The sequence below is a fragment of the Ornithorhynchus anatinus genome, chromosome 10 (assembly GCF_004115215.2).
Source record: "Ornithorhynchus anatinus isolate Pmale09 chromosome 10, mOrnAna1.pri.v4, whole genome shotgun sequence".
Classification (NCBI taxonomy): Eukaryota; Metazoa; Chordata; class Mammalia; order Monotremata; family Ornithorhynchidae; genus Ornithorhynchus; species Ornithorhynchus anatinus.
In genome coordinates this window covers 53,766,193-53,787,473 of record NC_041737.1, presented here as the reverse complement: position 1 = coordinate 53,787,473, position 21,281 = coordinate 53,766,193, and the positions used below count along the sequence as shown (strand labels likewise).

Genomic DNA, 21,281 nt, shown 5'->3' with positions numbered 1-21,281 from the left:
GCAACAATATAAAGACACATTCCCTGCCCATAAAGAGCAGACATTAATATAGATAAATAAATGACAGATATGTACATAAGTGCTGTAGGACCGGGAGGGGGAAAGAATAAAGGGGGCATGTCAGGGTGATGCCGAAGGGCGTGGAAGAAGAAGGGGGGGGCTAATTTATCAAAGCACTTAAATACCCTTTTCCAAAAAAAAATGCGCTTACTACGCATCTAAGTACTGGGGCAGATACAAGTTAATTAGGTTGTCCCACAATGTGGGGAAAGTCTAAGCAACTGGGAAGATATAAGAGCCCTTTTGGGGCAAACAGTTTTAAGGAGGAGGGAAAATGGGTATTAAGTCCCCATTTTGCAGATGAGGCAAATGAGGCCCAGAGAACTGAAGTGATTTGTCCAAAGTCACACAGCTCACAAGAGGCTGAGCCCCGGATTAGAACCCAGAACCTCTGACTTTCATTCATTCATATAATTATCGAGTGCTTACCATGTGCAGAGTATCATACTAAGTGCTTGGGAGAATATGATACAACAATAAAGAGACACATTCCCTGCCCTCAACAATCTTACAGTCTAGAGGGGGAGATTCTAACCCACAAGCACCTTCTCCTTTCTCTGTGAGTCTGGGGGTGTGGGAAAAGACCCATTCCTTGTCCCACGTGGGGCTCACAGCCTCAGTCCCCATTTTGCCCCGTCAAACCATGACACTAGATTGGTCTGGGGGAGCGGGAGACGACAAGGCCCGCTCGGGAGAAAGCAGCAGGGGAGACTGTGTCGTCTGGGGAGAGCCAGCTTTCAGTGATGGCGAGGAGGAGGAACGCGAAGAACATCTCATTCATTCAATCGTATTTACTGAGCGCTTACTGTGTGCAGAGCACCGTCCTAAGGGCTTGGGAGACCCCTTTCCTGAGTAAGAGACTAATCCCGGCTCCAGCACTTATCAGCTGGGTGAGTGTGGGCAAGTCACTTCACTTCTCTGCGCCTCAGTCACCTCATCTGTGAAATGGGGATTAAGACGGGGAGCCCCATGTGGGACAACCTGGTTGCCTTATATCTGTCCCAGCGCTTAGAACAGTGCTTGGCACACAGTAAGCGCTTAACAGATACCATCATTATTTTGAAGCAGGTCATGGATTTGGGGCTATGAGGGGATGAGGATTATGAGGGGAAGTTCCCCTCGCCCTCTTCCCCGGAGCTGGAACCATTCCCTTCCAGGCTGGATGGGGAGGTGCCCCCACAGAACCCTAATCCCGGCTCTGTCCCATGTCTGCTGTGCGACCTTGAGCAAGTCACTTCACTTCTCTGGGCCTCCTCTGTACAATGGGGATTGAGGCTGGGAGCCCCACGTGGGACAAGGGCTGTGTCCAACCCGATTAACCCCGGTGTTTAGGACGGTGCTTGACACTTAGTAAGCGCTTAACAAGTACCAGATTTATTATTATTAACCCCAGGTGTCAGCCTAAACCTCTCTATCCCATTATCAAGGAGGGCGGGATCGTGAGGGGAAGGTCACCATCCAGACTCCACCCCGCCACTTTGATCAGTCACCTTTCCAAGGAATTTGATCACGGCCCTTACCACTGATTGATTGATTATTGAAGGTACCTAGAATTGAGTTCAGGCAAGCACCGGCGGCACCTTCTGAGAAACGGACCCAGAAACGCCCCTGTTTCCCAGTCAATCAGTGGTATTTATTGAGCGCTTACTCTGGGCAGAGCACCGTGCTAAGTGCTTGTCCGAGTTACGAGTTGCTAAACCCGACCCCTGCCTTCAAGGAGCTGACCATGGAGCACGTCTGGGAAATAGGCTTTGTCATATATTTATGATAGCCACAAAAACGTGACATCCCTGACCAGTGGATGTGGGACTATCAGAGCACTTACTGTGTGCAAAGCACTGCACAAAGCACTTGGGAGTGCACATCCTAACTGGGCGGACACCATTACGCTCTCTGTGTGAATGCCCCAGCCCCTTCCTCTGATTGATTTCTTCCAGGGACTTGGATAGCATCAGGGCGATGTTCACAGTTTAGGGGAGATGTAATCAGGGAAAAGTGTTTTTAAAAGAACCAGGGCAAAGGGCTATTGAACAAGAAGTCGAAGAGCCGAAAAACACCAGATCAAGAGAGCAGCAGAGTTCAGAGAAAACCCCAGTTCAGAGACAGCGGCAGCGTGACTTGGCTTCCGAGGAGTCCTTCCCTACCTTTCGACCTCATGAAAACAGCTACGAGAGACCACAAGGTTTGACTTTTCTGATGGAGATAAACACTGGATATGGGAAGAGGATCCAAATGAATTGATTTATATTTGCTGAATAATAATAATGATGTCCATCTTCCCTAGGAGACTGTAAACTCGCTAAGGGCAGGAAATGTGTCTGCTAATTCTGTTATATTCTCCCAAACTCGCTGTGGGCAGGGAATATTATCTGTTATATTGTACTCTCCCAAGCACTTAGTACACTGTTTTGCACACGGTGAGTGCTCAATACAGTTGACTGACTTAGTACAGTGGTCTGCACATAGTAGCTGTCAATAAATACCACTGATTTAATAATAATAATAATAATAATAATAATAAATTGTGTTATGTTAAGTGCTTACTATGTGCTGTACTATAATCAGGGTGGAAACAAGATAATCAGGTCGGACACAGTTCCTGTCCTATTTGGGGCTCGCAGTCTAACTGGGAGGTATTTAAACCTCATTTTAATCATATTTATTGAATGCTTACTATGTGCAGAGCACTAGATGAGAAAAGCAAAGCCCAGAGAAGTTATGTGACTTGTCCAAGGTCACACAGCAGGCAAGAGGCAGAATCTAAATCTGAAGCACCAGACCTTAAGCGTGACATCTTTTGTACTAAAACATCAACACCAAATTGATGAGGCCAGGCCTGCATAATAATAATTCTGGAATTTGTTAAGCTCTTACTATATGGCAGGCGCTGTGCTAAGCGCTGGGGCGGATACAAGCAAATCGGGTTGTATGCAGGCTCTGTCCCACGTGATGCTCACAGTCTCAATCCCTGTTTTACGAATGAGATCCCGAAGGCCCAGTGAAGTGAAGTGGTTTGCCCAAGATCACACAGCAGACAGATGGCAGAGCCGGGATTAGAACCCATCGGAACATTTCACATCAAATATCCAATGAATTGTAAACTCCAAGAGTGCAGGGATCATGTCGTCTACTTCTTAGGGTACCGCCCGTATGCTTAGTACAGCGCTCTTCGATCGATCAGTCAATCAGGGGTATTGATTGAGCGCTTACTAGGTGCAGAGTATTGTACTGAACATTTGGGAACATGCCATAAAATAGGGTGGGTAGACGTGATCCATGGCCTTAAGGAGCTTACAGTCTAGAGGGGGAAGCAGACATTAAAATGAATGACAGGAGAAATGACGGAGAATAATAATTACGGTATTTGTTAAGTCCTTACTATGTTCCGAACACTGTTCTAAGCTCTCGGATAGATAAAACTTAAGCAGATTGGACACATCCCTGTCCCACAGGGGGCTCACAGTCTTAATCCCCCTTTTACAGTTGAGGGAACTGAGGCTCAGAGAAGTGAAGTGACTTCCCCAAGGTAGCACAGCGGACACGTGGCGGAACCGGGATTAGAACCCATGTCCTTCTGCCTCCCAGGCCCGTGCTCCATCCACTAAGCCACGCTGCGCAGAAGTGTTCGGAGCTGGGATGGGGTGAATATCCCAGGGCCTTTTATTAATCATCATCATCATCATCATGGTACTCGTTAAGCACTTACTATGTGCCGAGCTCTATTTTAAGCACTGAGGTAGGTCCAAGTTAATCAGGTTAATCACAGTAGGTGCTCAGTAAATACCTCTGATGGATCTAAAAACGCACCTGATTATCTTCCTCAGGGAGCATGGCCCAGAGTTTCCAGGATGAAGTGATCTGCCCTGTGTGTCTGGATTATTTCTCTTACCCGACGTCCATAGAGTGCGGACACACCTTCTGCCTCTCCTGTATCTTCCGATGGTCCTGCTCCGCCGCGGAGGTGTCTTTCACCTGCCCCGAATGCAGGGGGGTCTCCCAGAGGGCGAATCTCCGGCCCGATCGGCAGCTGGGGAACCTGGCCCGCCTCGTCCAACGGCAGAGAGGTCTCCTGGAGAGGACCCTGAGCCTGAAGAAAGAGATGCTCAGATTCAGAGGTAGGTGGCAGGTCTCGACCGGCCGAGGGTAACCGGGCGGTCCCAAACGAAGGAGAGGGGCTTCCTCACAGAAGCACCAGCTTCTTTTTCTGAGCTTGGGGGCCGGTTAATTTGGAGAAAGACTCCTGGGGGTCGGAGGGAAAAGGAGAGTCACGGGCCGACACGCAGCCGGGATGAGGCGGGGGGACCCGGGCCTCAGTTTCCTCAGCTGGCAAATGGCAACCCGGTACCCTTTGACCCTTCCCCTTAGCCTACGCGCCCCATAAGGGATAGGGACTGAATCCGCCCTGTATCTAGCCCAGTGCTTAGCACAGAATAAGCGCTTAACACATACCACGATCATTATTACTTCCACAGAGGACATGACTCTGGATCCCAGCACGGCCCACAGCTACCTAGTCTTATCCGAAGATTTGAGGAGTGTGAGGTGTGGATTCAGGGAGGAGCCCCTTCCCAACACCCCCGAGCGATACGATGAAACCGCCTGCGTCTTGGGCTCCTCTCGATTCACCCACGGGAGACACTTCTGGGAGGTGGAGGTGGAGGGCAAGACGGAGTGGGATATCGGAGTGACTCTGGAATCTGGGACGCGGAAGGGAGATATTACGCTCTCCCCTCAAGAAGGATTCTGGGCCATTTGCCTAAGGGAGAGGCATCATTTCTGGGCCTCCACAAGCCCCCAGACTCCCCTCTACCTGAGGGAGTGTCCTAACCGCGTGGCAATTTTCCTTGACATAGAGGCCGGAATCATTTCTTTCTACGACGTCTCCTGCGGCTCCCACATCTTCACTTTTTCGGACACTTTCTCCGAGCCGCTGCGGCCTTTCTTCTGCGTCGAGCTTCCGGACGGAGGGGAGAACGTGGCCCCGTTGACCATCTGCCCGGGGCCGGTTGGAGCCTGGAGAGGCCCCGGCCACCTCCCCGAACCCGACATTCCTCCAGAGAACCCAGCGGCCCCCACCGTGGAACCTCACGACTCCACCCCCTGATGTCGGGGCCTCTCTCGCAAAGTACCGAACTTTAGGAATGGGGGAGAATTGTTTAACCCTCATAGAATATAGAGAAAAAGAGTGGCCAGTACCCCGATATCCAGCTTTCCCCACACCATCGAGGATCAGCGCCTCGGCAAGATACATAGGTTTGGAGCAAAGATATCACGCTACCAGTTATCATCTGTTTAAAAGTTAAGGATTTCCAACTACTTTAGCTTAGATAATGTGGAAGCATGATGTCTCAGCCTTGCTTCAGCCCCTTCTCCTCCAACCATTCCCCCTAAGCTATTTTGTTTCGAGGCCAGTTTGATTGTCCCTAATCCCCTCGTTTAAGTGAACGAGAGTAACTCCGGTGCCGAGGGTCCCTAGGAATAGTAGAATACGGAGAGAAATAGTAGAGTACGGATGGGACGTGATGGGCCTTTAGTCCTGGAATCCATTTTGTCTGGCCACGCTGCCATTAACTCAAAGCGGGCACATCGCATATCCTCCCCTCTCCTTTGTTCTGTCCTAGCCAGGTATCTATCTGACAAGAAGTTTGGTTTGTTAAGGTTTCGAGGCAGGAAGAAGCCGGGTCAGGATTTCTAACCTGCTTATCAGTAGTGTTTGCTCACCAGATCCTTATAATGGGGAGAACCAGGCAGGGCCTAGTAGTTACCCCGAGTAGAAATTACTGCCATTGCATTAAGATACGTACAATGATTTATGCTTTTTGATCACGTGTGAAGCCAGAATTTTGAACCCTTTGTATTATTTGCAGTTGAGCTGGCCTTGACTAGCAGAGGAACTCTGCCCGTCAACAACCACGCCCCGTTAGCGCTGGTAGGTAATAAAGCCGTCTCTCGCTTACCCTTTCGAACACGACGTAGAACCCGGGAAGTTCTCTTCCACAATACAGTGTCCAGCTCCACGCTGGGCGTTACTGTCAACTAAGTTTCAGGAGAAAGAGTTGATGAGTTGAAGACCGGGACGATGAGCGTTAATAAAACGTCTGGCCTTTGTGGTATTCCCACGTGTTGTCCGACCTACTGTTCGGCAGAAGAAGGTGGCCGGAGAGAACACGTCGATCAATGGATCGATCAGATGTACTGAGCGCTTGCTACGTGCAGAGCACTGTACTGAACGCTTGGGAGAGCACAACAAGCCAAGGCCCACGAAATACAAACACACGTCTTGCGGCTATGGTAGTCCTGAGGGCTGCAACTGGGGAAGGGTCCGGCGTAGCCGTGTGCCTGGCCCAGCACATACGGCGTCGTACGTGTCTGGGTTGTCGGGTGTATCAACGTGTCTCCCCCTTGAGACTGTAAGCTTGTTGTGGACAAAGAACATGTCTACCAACTTTATGTTATGCTCTCCCAAGCGATTAGCACAGTGCTCTGCCCACAGTATGATAATAATGATATGCAAGTACTTACAGCATAATAACGTGTTTGTAAAGCACTCACTATGTAGTTCTAAGCACTGGGGCAAGTACAAGGTCATCAGGTCGGTCGCAGTCCCTGTCCCACTCATTAAGGCTCATGGCCTTAATTCCTATTTTACAGATGAGGTAACTGAGGCACAGAGAAGCGAGATGACTTGCACAAGGCCACACAGCAGACACATGGCGGGGCTGGGATTAGAACCCAGGACCCGCTGCTTCCCAAGCCCACGCCCTACCCACTACACCAGCCTGTTGGAAATAAATACAATCGATTATAGTCATATGCCTCAGGGGCAGATAGCCCTTTCACTGGGGCCCTTTCCTGCCTTGACTTACTCCAGTCCCAGAGCCCTTCTGCCTCCCAGGCCCGGGCTGTAACCCACTAGGCCACACTGCTTCTCACTCCCGTGACCTTCTACCGTTCCCTTTCTCCCCTCAGGAGCCCTTCCCCCAACTTCACCTCCTCCCCCTCACTAAACATACACAGTCACGGCCCGTCAGAAATGAAGGCATTTATTCTCTGACTACCCCCATCCATCTTCCCTTCTCCTCTCTCGGAGGGAAGATTCAAAATGGGGCGGAAGAAATAATAATAATGGAATTCATTAAGCGCTTACTACGTGCCAGGCACTGTACCAAGCACTGGGTAATGGGTCTTATGGGTCAGACTGAAGAGGGAACTGGGAAACATCACTTGGAAGTTGTTTCAGACATTCCAGAGGTCTTATCAAGTTGCTACAGAGTTATTCCACAAATACACTGCGGGGCTGAATCGGTCGGATCGGAATCGGGTTTGCTATGAAGTCATCCCCAGGTTACCGGGAACGGCTCCGAAAAGCACTTTAAGGTTAAATCTGCCCGGCAGCGAAATAGGGGAATGACGTCCGGCTACCCCCGAAGACGAAGGGAACCGAGTCAGAACAGAGTTGAGGCGGGTGGGGGACGGCGAGGAGGCGAAGGAAGAGAGGAAGCCGGCGTGACACTGACAGCTACGGTTGCCGTGTCTCCTCGTCTGCAGACGAACCCCAGCTGAACACCCCCACATCTAGAGGGGAAACAGAAAGGAAATCAGGAGAGGGGACCGGGCCGAGCCCTTGAACCCCCCTCCTCCTCCCCATCAATCCCCTTTCTCTTCCCACAACGCCCACCCCCGATTCTCAGCGGGCCTCACTGCAGCCCATTGGATGTTTTTCACCCCTCACCTCTGATCTCTGGCTGGGACAGCAGTTTCAGCAGGTGGCTCTGAAAGTCCAGATCTTCAAGGTGGAAGGACGGAGAGCCATCTGGGAGACGGAAGGGTGGTCAGCCGAGGGGGTGGACGCACGGATGGGTGACTAAGGGATTCAGGGTTGGGGCTGGAGAGGCAGAAGACGCACTCCCAACCCCACCCCTGGTCCAAAATCCATCAAAGAGAGGACATAAATTGGCCGGGGGGAGGAGGCGGGGACCGGAGCTGTGAATGGCAGAGTCTTGTCGAGCGAATAGGGCCTGGGGATCAGGGAGTCGGTTTTTAAGGTATTCATTAAGTGCTCACGATGTGCCAGGCACTGTCCTAAGCACTGGGGCGGATAGAAGCCAATCGGGTTGGACCTAGTCCCTGTCCCATATGTACATATCTGTAATTTATTTACATTGACGGCCGTCTCCCCCACTCTGGACTGTAAGCTCGTTGTGGGCAGAAATGTGTCTGCTTATTGTTGGATTGTACTCTCCCAAGCGCTCAGTACAGTGCTCTGCACACAGTAAGCGCTCAATAAATGAGAAGCAGCGTGGCTCAGTGGAAAGAGCATGGGCTTTGGAGTCAGGGCTCATGAGTTCGAATCCCAGCTCTGCCACTTGTCGGCTGTGTGACTGTGGACAAGTCACTTAACTTCTCCGGGCCTCAGATCCCTCATCTGTAAAATGGGGATTAAGACTGTGAGCCCCACGTGGGACAACCTGATTCCCCTATGTCTACCCCAGCGCTTAGAACAGTGCTCGGCACATAGTAAGCGCTTAACAAATACCAACATTATTATTATTATTAAATATGATTGAATGAATGGGGCTCCTATGTGCCAGGCACTGTAATAAATGCTGATTTACAAGCAAATCGGGTCGGACACAGTCCCTGTCCCTCGTGGGGCTCACAGTCTTAATCCCCATTTTACAGTTGAAGTAACTGTGGCTGAGAGAAGTAATAATAGTATCTGTTAAGCGCTTACTATGTGCTAAGCACTGTTCTAAGCCCTGAGCACTGTTCTAGAGAAGTGACTTGCCCCAGGGTCACGCAACAGACACATGGCAGAGCCAGGATTAGAACCCATGATCCTCTGGCTCCCAAACCTGTGGTCTACCCATTATGCCACGCTGCTTCACAGGGGGCTGGTGGATGGTTGAGCTGGGGATAGGAAGAGGGTCAAGGAGAGAGTTTTGGGGTGAAAGGAGCGAAAAGAGGGAGCCAGGGAAGAAGCGAGGGGAAGGAGAACCTTACTCACCGGGCCCCAGGAGGTATCCGGCACTGTTGAGGGTCCAGCCGCCTCCGCCCTAATAGTAATTGTGGTATACGTTAAGCACTTACTGTGTGCCGGGCACTGTACTAAGCGCTGGGATGGATACAAATTGGGTTGGATACAGTCCATGTCCCACATGGGGCTCATAGTCTCGATCCCTATTTTATAGATGAGGTAACTAAGGCCCAGAGAAGTGAAGTGACTCGCCCAAGGCAACACAGCAGACAAGTGGGGGATTAGAACCCATGACCTTCTAACTCCCAGGCCCCTACTCCATCCACTAGACGATGCTCTGTCCTCTAGAGAACCGGGGACAGACCCAGAAATGGGACATCGTCACAGCTGTAACCACGTCAGGAGAAAGGAGCCAGGGGAGAACGTGGGGGCGGAGTTGGGCGGCATGGCCTAGTGGATAGAGCGCGGGCTGGAGTCACAAGGACCTGGGTTCTAATCCCAGCTCCGCCACTTGTCCACTGTGTGATCTCGGGCGAGTCACTCAACTTCCTTGTGCCTCACCTCATCTGTAAAATGGGGATTAAAACCGTGAGGCCGACGTGGGACAGACACCGGGTCCGATCTGATTAACTCGTAGCTATCCCAGGGTTTAGGACAGCGTTCGACGGAGAGTAAGCCCTTAACAGATACCATCAACAGAGTGTCTTTCGTCAGGCACTTTCGGTTTCCCCAAGCCAAGGGGTGGTGGAAAAACGGGGAGCCTTACCCTGGGAGTAGGTGCTGCTTCCAGGGTCCCCATGAGGCTAAGCAGGTTGGAGAGAAGGAGAGCAAGGCGGAGAGTTGGGGCCATCTGAAGGAGAGAGACAGAGACAGCGAGAGACACACGGAGACAGTTGCAGGAGAGAGAGACAGAGAGAGAGAGAGAGAGAGAGAGAGACAGGGATGGGCGGAAACAGAACAGTGAGTCCCTAAGAGGATACGGGAAGAGAGACAGGCGTCTGGTTTCCAGAGATACAGAGACAACAACATGCGACTCCCCCCAGAATCGTAAGTCACTGAGCCTAGGCCATATCACCAGTGCCTCTTTATTGCTGCACTCTCCCAATGCTCCGCACACAGTAGGTGCTCGTTGTGATTGAACGAACTACCTCTCCATTCCAGTTACCCGGCTCTCTCGGTGAATCTTCCGGCTCCTCGATACAGTGTCCCCTTCTCTATCTCTCCTTAGTCCTCCGAAAATATATTTACCTAGGAGCTCTCCCCACTCCCACTCTTTTCTCTCTCCTCACCCCCAATCCCCAACCACCTAATTTTCCAGACACCCAAATCCTCTCCCCTTCGGTTTCTCTCTCGCGCGTTCCGCCTCGATCCAATCCTCCCTCCTCGCCAAATCCTCTCCTTTTTCCCTCTGTTTCTGCTTCTCTCTCCCTGTTTCTGTCTCCTTTCCCAGTGCGTCTTCCCCATCGGGCATTGTCCTGACTTCCCTTCCGGAGCTAATCTCCCATTAGCTCCTCGTCCCCAGTTAGCCAGTGGTATTCGGTGAGCACTTACCCTGTGCAAAACACTGTACTAAGAGCTTGGGATAGTACAACAGAGTTTGTAGACACATTCCCTGCCCCAAATTATATTAACGTCTATCCCCCCTCTAGACTCTAAGCCCATTGTGGGCAGGGGATGTGTCTGTTCACTGTTACATTACACTCTCTCCCAAGCTCTTGGTAGAATGCTTTGCTCACAGTAAACGCTCAATAAATACGATGGAATTGAATGGACTTAGTCTAGAAGGTTTCCCAGTCCACTAGAATCCCAATCCTTCTGCCTCTCTCTCCTCTTCCATCTGGGCTCTATCAAAATTTCCCAGTCATTAGACCCTCCGTAGCTTATAGTATTAAGCACTTACTATGTGCCGATCACTATTCTCAGCACTGAGGTGGATCCAAGATTATCCAGTTGGACACAGTCCCTGTCCCATATACGGCTCACAGTGCAGGTAGTCGGATCGAATCCCCATTTTACAGATGAGGGAACCGAGCCACAGAGCAGTTAAGCGGCCACGCAGCGGAGCCTCTGACTCCGAGGCCCACACTCCTTCCCCTAGACCACGCTACTTCTCTAAGTACCTCCCGGCCCTTTTTTTACAGTATTTATTAAGCGCTTACTGCATGCCTATACTAAGCACTGGGGCAGATACGAGTCCTTCCAACCTTCCCAAGCCACCCATTTCCCACCCCCCTCTCCCTCTAACCTCTCAATCCTCTCCCTTCACCCCCCGCAAGCCCTCCGAACTCACTCTTCTAACTTCCCAGGGCCCTCACCTCAGTTGATGACATCCAGGATCTGGCTCCAAAGCCCCTTGCCATTTCTAGTTTTATAGGCCCCAGGTGGAGTGAGATGCGTCCAGTAATGAGCTAATGGGCTCTAATTAGGCCCTCCAGGAGCCTAGAGCGCTTCCCCCAAACTCCTCCCCGCCTCCCAGGACGGTGTTCTCCCCGGCTCCTCGGCTCGCCCTTTCCCGGCAGTGGATTTCTGTCAACGACCTCTCCGTCCCTTTAACGTTTTGCCTCTGACCATCTGTCTCCATCTTTTTGCCATCTTTTGGCGGTTTGGTTTCCCATTCAATCTGTCTCTGCTTAATTTTTCGACTCTCACCTGGCTTCCCTTTCTGCCTCTGTCCCAGCGTCTTCTCTGCCTCACCATCTTTTTGTCTCTATTTCTCTCTGCCGATTCTTTCGGTCGTTGTTGGTCCCGCTCTTTCGTTCCTTCTGCATCCCAGTCTCTTTTTCGGCCTCTTTTCGTCAAGCAGCGTGGCCTAACGGAAAGGGCCCGGGGCCTGGCAGTTAGAGAACCTGGGTTCTAATCCCCGGTCTGCCATGTACCTTTTCTTTGACCTTGGGCAAGTCACTTCACTAGGCCTCAGCTTCCTCATCTGTAAAATGGGGATTAAGACCGCCAGCCGCTTCAAGGATCGTGTCCTACCATATCGGCTTGTATTTACCCCAGCGTTTAATATAGTGCCTGACGCATAGTAAGCACTTTACAGATTCCATCAGAAAAGTATTTTGGGTTGTCGGTCAGTTTTTTCTGACCCCGTCTGTCTCTCTCTGTTTCTATGTCTCTTTGTCTCTTCCCCGACTCCACCATTCCACGCGGACCCAGCAGCCCCCTCCTCTTAAGCTCCTTCTCCCTCCTCCTGTGCTCCCAGGGGGTCAGGGCAGGAGAAGGCAGGAAGCGGTGGGAAGGGACGAGTAGCAGATAGACCTCAAGTGGCTAGAGAGGAACTGTGGAATGTGGCAAGGAGGTGTGAATGGGGATGTCGGGAAAGGACAAAGAGGCTTGGGGGGAGCGGGGGCGTCGAGCTCCGAGACTTTGAAAACAGGGGATTGGGAGAGAGGAAAAAGGAAGAGGGACAGGGAAGGTTAAGAGTCCAGGACTCTTGGGGGCCTGAGGTTGCGGGGCGTGAGAGATAGAGAATGAAATCGCCGGGGGCTGTGGGAAAGGGGGAGAAGGCCCGAAAGAGGGAAGGCTGGAGGGGTCCCTCCGGGAGGGTAACAGAAAGAATGGAAGGGAGAGACCCAGGGTCTCCGGGAGAAGGGGAGAGGGCGGGAAAGAGCGAAGGTAGAAACAGCGTGGTTTATGGGATAGATCGTCGGCTTGGGAGTCAGAGGACCTGGGTTCTAACCCTGGCTCTGTCACCCGTCTGCTGTGTGACCTCGGGCAAGTAATAATAATAGTGTTGGTATTTGTTAAGCGCTTACTATGTGCCGAGCACTGTTTTAAGCGCTGGAGTAGATACGGGGTAATCGGGTTGTCCCACATGAGGTTCACAGTCTTCATCCCCATTTTACAGATGAGGGAACTGAGGTCACTTCCCTTCTCCGGGCCTCGGTCCCCTCATCTGTAAAATGGGGATCGGGACTGCGAGCCCCACGCGGGACAGGGACTGGATCCAATCCGACTTGCTTGTAACCACCCCGGGGCTCAGGACGGTGCCTGGCACATAGTAAGCGCTCAACAAATACTATCATTAATTGCTATTAAATATTACGGCTACTACTCAGGAAGGTGGTTGCCGTCTGACCTTCGCCACATCTAATGCCGTCCACACGGGCATAACATCATCTTAAAACGCTGTCCTGCAAAGCCCAGAATTCAGGAGATTTAGCTGGTTTTAGAGCATGCCCTCCTCCTAGGGCCGCATCTTAGCTAAAGTCAGTAACGAAATGTCCCCTTGTGGGCAGGTGATGATGATGGTATTGGTTAAGCGCTTACTATGTGCCAGGCCCCGTTCTAAACGCTGGGGTAGATACAAGTTTATTAGGTTGGACACAATCCACGTGCCAGAGGGGGCTCACTGTCTTAATCCCCATTTTCCAGATGAGGTACCTGAGGCTCGGAGAATAATAATAATAACAATTTGGGTGTTTGTTAAGTGCCTACTATGTGCCAAGCACTATTCTAAGTGCTGGGTAGATACAAGGTAATCTGGTTTTCCCACGTGGGGCTCACAGTCTTAATCCCCATTTTCCAGATGAGGTAACTGAGGCCCAGAGAAGTGAAACGACCGGCCCGAAGTCACCGGAGCCGGGATTAGAACCCACGACCTCTGACTCCCCAGCCCGGGCTGTTTCCACGGAGCCACGCTGCTTCTCAAGTGAAGTGACTCGTCACACGGCCGACAGGTTTAGGACTGGATTTATAACCCGTGTCCTTCTGACTTTCAGGCCCGTGCTCTACCCACCGGGCCACGCCGCTTCTCACCTGGGGGATCGGTGTCGTCGAAAAAAAGAGATGGAACGCATCCAGTTCGTTCGATCGCCTCCACCGAGCTCTTACCGTGTGCAGGGCACTGTTCTAGGGGCTTGGGAGAGGACGATATAACGGTAAAGAGACGGAGGACCCCAGCCGTCAGCGAGGGGTGGCTGTGGCCGCTTTACTCACCGCCTCGTCCATTGCTCCCCGAAGTGCTAACGAGAAGTGCTAATGAGGAGCGGCGTGGCTCGGGAGTCAGAGGTCGTGGGTTCGAATCCCGGCTCGGCCACTTCTCAGCTGTGTGACTTCGGGCGAGTCACTTCACTTCTCTGTGCCTCGGTTCCCTCACCCGTAAAAGGGGGGTGAAGACCGTGAGCCTCACGTGGGACAACCTGATGACCCTGTATCTCCCCCAGCGCTGAGAACAGTGCTCTGCACATAGTAAGCGCTTGACAAATACCGACGTTATTATCGGTGCTTGGAACGGTGCTCCGCACATAGTGAGCGCTTAACAAATACCAAAGGGCATTCACGACCGTCCTGTTTCTGAGCGCCCCAAAGCCCACTCTGCTGCAGTGTGGGTCCAACTCCATTCGCTCGTATCCACCCCGGCGTTCACCGCAGCGCCCGGCACGCAGCGGACGCTTAATACGTACCATTAATGGTGTCGTGACCTCAAAACCGATATCAGACACAGACCCAGAGACGCACATTCGCTCCGTTTCCCGACAGACGTCTGTCCCACTCTGCCTCTGCGTCCACCTGTCTGCGGGTCGGGGGGGTGTTTACTTCATGCTCCCGCTCGCCCACCCCGTGAGCCCCCCTCGCTGTTCTCTCTGCTGGGAAACGGGAAACGAGGCGATCAGACGCCAAAAGAGGCCCATTATCCACTTCGCTGTTTCTCCAGAAGAGCGAGACCGCTGGCTAAACGGAGGAAAGGTGAGGGAGGGGAAGGAAAAGTGAGGTGTCCTGCCCCGTCCCCCCCCCCGTCTTTTATTTCTGTGGTTCTTGCTAAGCGTCTGCTCTGTGCGAGGCATCGGACCCGGGCGGTGGGGTAGATACAGAATCATCAGGACGGACACGATAATAATAACGATGGTATTCGTTAAGCGCTTACTACGTGCAGAGCACTGTTCTAAGCGCTGGGGTGGATACAGGGGAGTCAGGTTGGCCCACGTGAGGCTCACGGTTAATCCCCATTCTACAGATGAGGTAACTGAGGCACAGAGAAGTGAAGCGACTCGCTCACAGCCACACAGCTGACAAGCGGCAGGGTCGGGAATCGGACCCACGATGTCCGTCTCCCGAGACCGGGCTCTTTCCACTGAGCCACGCCGCTTCGGCTCACACGGGGATCCCTGTTTGTCAGAGGAGTGTTTAATTCCCATTTTCCGGATGAGGTGACTCAGGCGCAGAGAAGCCAAGTGACTCGCCCAGGGTCCACAGCCGACAAGCGGCGGAGCCGGAATTAGAGCCCGGCCTCCCGGCTCCCAGGCCCGTGCTCTTCCCACTGGGCCGCTGAGAAGCAGCGTGGCTCGGCGGAAAGAGCCCGGGCTCGGGAGTCAGAGGTCACGGGTTCCAATCCCGGCTCCGCCACCTGTCGGCTGTGGGACTTCGGGCAACTCACTTCCCATCTTGGCGCCTCAGTCGTCTCATCTGGAAAACGGGGATGAAGACGGCGAGCCTCACGTGGGACACCCTGATTATCCTGTATCCACCCCGGCGCTTAGAACGGTGCTCGGCACATAGTGAGCGCTTGATAAATACCAACGTTATCGTTATTTCTCATTTTTCCTTGGTGGCTGCTGACTGCAAGCACAGAAGCCTCTTGGCCCGGGCCCGTCCTCCCGTCTGTCTCTCCCCCTCTGTACCGCAAGCGGATTGCGGGCAGGGAATAATAACAGTAATAACGACGATGATAACTGTGGTGTTCGTTAAGCGCTACGGGCCAGGCACGCGCCAGCGGTCGATGGGAAACGGAGTTTATTTGTATCCGTGCCCGTCTTCCCCTCTTCCCCCGAGACCGCGAGCCGTACGGTGCTCCGCGCACGGTAAGCGCTCAATAAATACGACCGAACGAACGAAACGTGCTGGCCGGGAGCCCTAACTCGAGCAGCAAATTGAGGCCTGCCTGTTGTTGTTGCTCACTGCCCCGTGAGTACATCCGAAGTATGATCAGATAAGGCCTTGGCAGGCGGCCAGTTTGGTAAGCGTCCGGTACGGTCTCACCCGTGATGACTTGCAAGCCTTCGAGTAAGTGGGGCCCGGCTGTCCCGTCGAAACGACAGTAATAATGAAACTGGAGGCGAATCTCCTCTCATTTCATTCATTCATTTTGTTCGATTGTATCTGAGCGCTCGCCGGGTGCAGAGCACCGCACTAAGCGCTTGGGAGAGTACAGTAGAACAATAAGCAGACGCGTTCCCTGCCCACAGCGAGCTTCTAGCGCAAAGCGCCGTACTGAGCGTTTGGGAGAGTACAATAGAAGAACAGACACATTCCTTGCGCACAACAAACTTACCGTCTAGAGGGGGAGACATCAAATATAAATGAATACGTTTATATGAGTATAAATATGTCTTGAGCATTGCGCTAAGCGTCAGGGTAGATTCGAGATAATCAGGTGCCGCTTGGGGCTCAGAATCCGAGAAGGAGGGAGAACAGGGATCGTCAGCATTTATTTTCTGTCTTGGAGATCAGGAGAAGCCCCCGCCCCTTCTCTTCTCACCCCTTCACCCCCAGATAAAGCCCTCACTCCCACCTGGATCCCAACATAAGGAGTCAGTCTCCGAAAGGCGGGTTGTGAGCATTTATTTTCTCTCTTAGAAATGGGGAGAAGCCCCCCCCACCCCACCCCTTCTCCTCTCACCCCTCCACCCCCCACTACTCTCTTGGGAGAGCCCGTTGGTTCTTGGAAGTCTCTCCTCAATCCCCCTTGCTGCATCTGGGCACCTGCAAGGGAAGACGCGTTAGGACGAGTGCATCCCGCGCATAGCCGTCCCTCCCCGCCGCCGCCCCGGGGTCCCCCCCCCCCAACCCGGTCACTCGGGGCGGGGTCAGACGATAAAGATGACGATGATGGTATCTGTTAAGCGCTTACTTCGTGCCAAGCACTGTACTACGCGCTGGGGCGGATCCGGGCAAATCGAGTTGGGCAAAGTCCCTGTCCCGCGCTCGACGGTTTCGATGCCCGTTTTCCAGACGAGGGAACCGAGGCCCAGAGAATCGAAGCGACTTGCCCGAGGTCACACGGCAGACAGGCGTGCCGACTCCCAGGCCCGTGCTCTGGCCACCACGCCACGGGGCTTCCCAGATAGAAGCAGCGTGGCTCAGTGGAAGGAGCACGGACTAGGGAGTCAGAGGTCACGGGTCCGAATCCCGGCTCCGCGCGCTCATCGGCTGTGTGACTTGGGGCGAGTCGCTTCACTTCTCTGTGCCTCATTTACCTCATCTGTACAATGGGGATGAAGTCTGTGAGCCCCACGCGGGACAGCCTGATCACTTTGTATCCCCCCAGCGCTTAGAACAGTGCTTTGCACATAGTAAGCGCTTAACGAACGCCATCGTCGTCATTATTATCATCATCATCGCTAAGGGTGGTATTTTCTGCCCGGGGTCCGAGGGCGCTCTAAGGGCAGGAGCCCCCCACCCCGGCCTTCATCCTCCCGCTCCTCACGGGGTGACCGCCCGGGGACCCCCACGCCCTGGCTCTGGCGTGGTGAGGGTGCCCCGAAGGAGAGAAAGGGGTGAGTGGCGGGTAGGAGGAGCCCTCTCCGGGCACCCGACCGCCTCCCCTCGCCCGACGGCACCCCCGCGCCGTACCCGGCTCGGGACGGGCACGGGGCCCAGAGGCGGTCCCGGTCGTAGTCGTCCGGGGTGGCGCACCAGAGCTTGGCGTCCACGTCACTGGCGTCGGTGCAGCCGGAGTAGAGTTGGCCCTCGTAGAGAAAGGGGAAGACGCAGGGCGGGGCGGGCAGGCCGCCCCCCGGGCCTGTCCGGCAGAGAACGGGGTCTGGGACTGCCGGGCTCCTCCGTAGGGCCCCTGGGCGGGGGGAGCCTCCCTCCTAAGAGCTCAATACAGAGCCCTGTCCACAGTAGATGCTCGGGAAATACGGTCGACTGCTAAGGATGATAACCGAGGTATTTGTTCAGCGCTTACTACGTGCCGGGCACCGTCCTGAGCGCTGGGGTGGATACAAGCACACGGTCCCCGTCCCACGTGGGGCTCACGACCTTAATCCCCATTTTACAGAGGAGGCGGCGGAGGCACCGAGAAGCGAGGCGACCTGCCCGAGGTCACGGGGCAGCTCCGTGGCGGAGCGGGGATGAGAACCCCCGGGAAGGGGAACGGGAGGAGAGAGAAAGGGAGGAACGGAGGACGGGAGCGAGAGGAGAGGGCAGACGCGCAGGCCGGAAGCCGAGGAGGGCCGGGAGGGGATCGTCTTCTAGTCTTAGAGCCCGCCGGAGGCCTGATAACCGTCCGCGGCTCTGTAACAATAATCATACTAACGATAAAAGTAATAATATTCGTTAAGTGCTCACCGGGTCCTAAGCACTGAAGTAGGTACAAGGTAACCCGGGTACACACGACAGAGAAGCAGTTTGGCTCGGCGGAAAGAGCAAGGGCTCGGGAGTCAGAGGTCATGGGCGCGAATCTCGGCTCCGCCACTCGTCAGCTGGGCGGCTGTGGGCAAGTCACGTCACTCCTCTGGGCCTCAGTGACCTCATCTGTAACCCGGGGATTCAGACCGCGGGCCTCACGAGGGACCGCCCGACGACCCCGTGTCTACCCCGGCGCTTAGAACGGCGCTCTGCACAGAGTAAGCGCTTAACGAATACCAACGCTATTATTACAACCCCCGTTGCTCGTTAGGCTCCCAGTCTAAACGGGGGGGACGACTTACACGGGCCTTTAATCCCCATTTGAAAGAGGAAGAGCTGCGGCCCCGAGGGAGGAGATGGGGCGGCCGGTCGGTCGGCCCATCCTGTTTATTGAGCGCTCACTGTGTGCGGAGCACGGTACCGAGCCCTGAGGAGAGGACACCGTAACGACGGGAAGCTCCCCCGGGTAGCTCACGGTCGGCGGGGAGACCCAGCCGGGCCCGAGGGGCGGTGGGGGGCGGGGGACCCTCACCCGAATCGGCACAGTAGGCCCACCGTCCGTCGGCGTCGTAGCTGCCGGTGGTGGGGCACCAGAAGCCGCCGGCTCCGCGGCCGAGGGCCACGCAGGAGTCGTGAGGCCGCCCCTGGTAGACGAACGGGAGGACGCGGCCCGGCCCCAACCTCTCCTCGCTCAACACCGCGGACGCAGGCCGGGGCTCAGCCCGGTGGCTGACCCGGAGCCCCCCGGCCCCACCTCCGGCCTGACCCTCCGCTTCGCAGCCGAGGGTTTCCGGCAAAGGAGACGATGAGGGCGATGGCATCTGTTAAGCGCTTATTATCTGCGGGGCACTTAGTAACTGCGGCACTGGTTAGCGCTTACTATGGGCCAGGCGCTGGGGTAGACACAAGCTAATCGGGTTGGACACAGTCGCCGTCCCACGTGGGATTCGCTGTCAAGACCCCCGTTTCAGAGAGGAGGGAACCGAGGCCCGGAGAAGCGAAGCGAGTGGCCCGAGGTCACCGGGCAGACAAGTGGCGGAGCCGGGATTGGAATCCAGGTGCTTCTGACTCCCGGGCCTGGGCTCTGTCCACCAGCCCGTGCTGCTTCCAAAGAATAATTAAAAAAAAAAATTTTTTTAAATATAATTTTATAATTTAAAAAAAAATTAAAAAAAAGAATTATTTGTTTGATTGATCGATCAGTGGCATTTATCGGTCACTCGCTCTGTGCCAAGCACCGTGGCCCAGCAGTTAGAGCACGGGCCCGGGAGTCGAAAGGACCTGCGTTCTACACCCGGCCCCGCCACTCGTCCACCGGGTGCTCTTGGACAGGTCACTTCACCTCTCTGGGCCCCTGTCGCTTGTCTGCTGCTGTGTCACCTTGGGAAAGTCACTTTACTTCTCTGGGCCTCGGTTACCTCAGCTGTAAGATGGGGATTCAGACTGCGAGCCCCAAATGGGACGGGGACTTGGTCCGATCTGATTGGCTTAGAAGCGTGGCTCGGCGGAAAGAGCCCGGGCTTGGGAGTCAGAGGTCATGGGTTCTAACCCCGGCTCCACCGCTTGTCAGCTGTGTGACCGTGGGCAAGTCACTTCACTTCCCTGTTCCTCAGTTACCTCATCTGGAAAATGGGGATGAAGACCGTGAGCCCCACGTGGGACCACCTGATCACCTTGTAATAATAGCAATGATAATTTCGGAATCTGTTAAGTGTTTACTATGTGCGGAGCACTGTTCTAAGCACTGGGGGGTCCCACGTGAGGCGCGCGGTCTTCATCCCCATTTGACAGATGAGGTAACCGAGGCACAGAGAAGTGAAGTGACTTGCCCACGGTCACCCAGCTGACAAGTGGCAGAGTATCCCCCCCCAGGGCCTCAGAACAGTGCTCTGCACATAGTAAGCACTTAAGAAATACCATCATTATTATCTACCCCAGCGCTCAACACAGTGCCTGGCTCTTAGTAAGCCCTTAACAAAGACTAGTTAAAAAAAAAAAAATCTCGTATTTACTCTTCGAAGTCCTTAGCACGGTGCTCTAAACAAAGTAAGCGCCATGGATTAATGGATCGAGACTTAACTTTCACCCGGGACCCCACCCCCTCCCGGGACCTTCTTCTTCCACCAGCCCGGCCCCTCCGCCCCGGTGCCGTTACTGGCGTCGGGGCAGTAACTCCAGAGCTTGTCTCGGTCGCAGTTGGCGGTGGTGCCACACCAGAAGCCTCCCCTCCCCCGGCCGCCTTCGAGGCAGCGGTAGGACGGAGACCCGTTGTGAACGAAGGGGAAGACGCAGCTCTCGCCGTGGCCGTTACCCCCGTAGGCTGGAAAGAGAAGCGGGACGGGAAGAGGGAGAGATCGGGCCGGGCAGATCGTTCTCAGGGGTCATCGCCACCAGTCCCCTGCATCGGGGCAGGCAGGACTCGTTCTTACTCTTGAGTACCTCCGGGGGAGGATCCCCAGTCTCCCTTCCCTTCCCTCTTTCCCTTCCCTTTATTAGAGAAGCAGCGTGGCTCAGTGGAAAGAACCCGGGCTTGGGAGTCAGAGGTCGCGGGTTCTACTCCCGGCTCCGCCAATTGCCGGCTGCGTTGGGCAAGTCACTTCACTTCTCTGCGCCTCAGTGACCTCATCTGGAAAATGGGGATTAAACCCGTGAGCCCCACGTACAGCCCGATGACCTTGTGTCCCCCCAGCGCTTAGAAGTGCGCTTTGCGCGCAGTAAGTGCTTAACAGATACCGCCATTTATTTATTTTGATTTTACTCCTTTTCCTCCCTCCCTTCCCTTCTTTCTTTCTTAAGGAGAAAAAAAAAGGGTTGACTTCGTGCCAGGCGCTGTACTTAGCACTGGGGAAGATAGAAGTTAATCGGGTTGGACACAGTCCCTGTCCCACATGAG

The 21,281-nt window shown here is 54.1% G+C and overlaps 1 protein-coding gene across 1 annotated transcript; it reads left to right on the top strand.

Annotated features, from left to right (window-relative positions):
* Window positions 1–2,000: 2,000 nt before the first annotated feature.
* On the top strand, window positions 2,001–6,173 carry LOC100086949 (zinc finger protein RFP-like). The gene is made up of 3 exons (XM_001516939.5): window positions 2,001–2,242; window positions 3,885–4,175; window positions 4,533–6,173. Exons 2-3 carry the CDS (start codon window positions 3,890–3,892, stop codon window positions 5,162–5,164), a joined length of 918 nt encoding a protein of 305 aa, XP_001516989.2. The 5' UTR covers window positions 2,001–2,242; window positions 3,885–3,889; the 3' UTR covers window positions 5,165–6,173.
* Window positions 6,174–21,281: the final 15,108 nt, after the last annotated feature.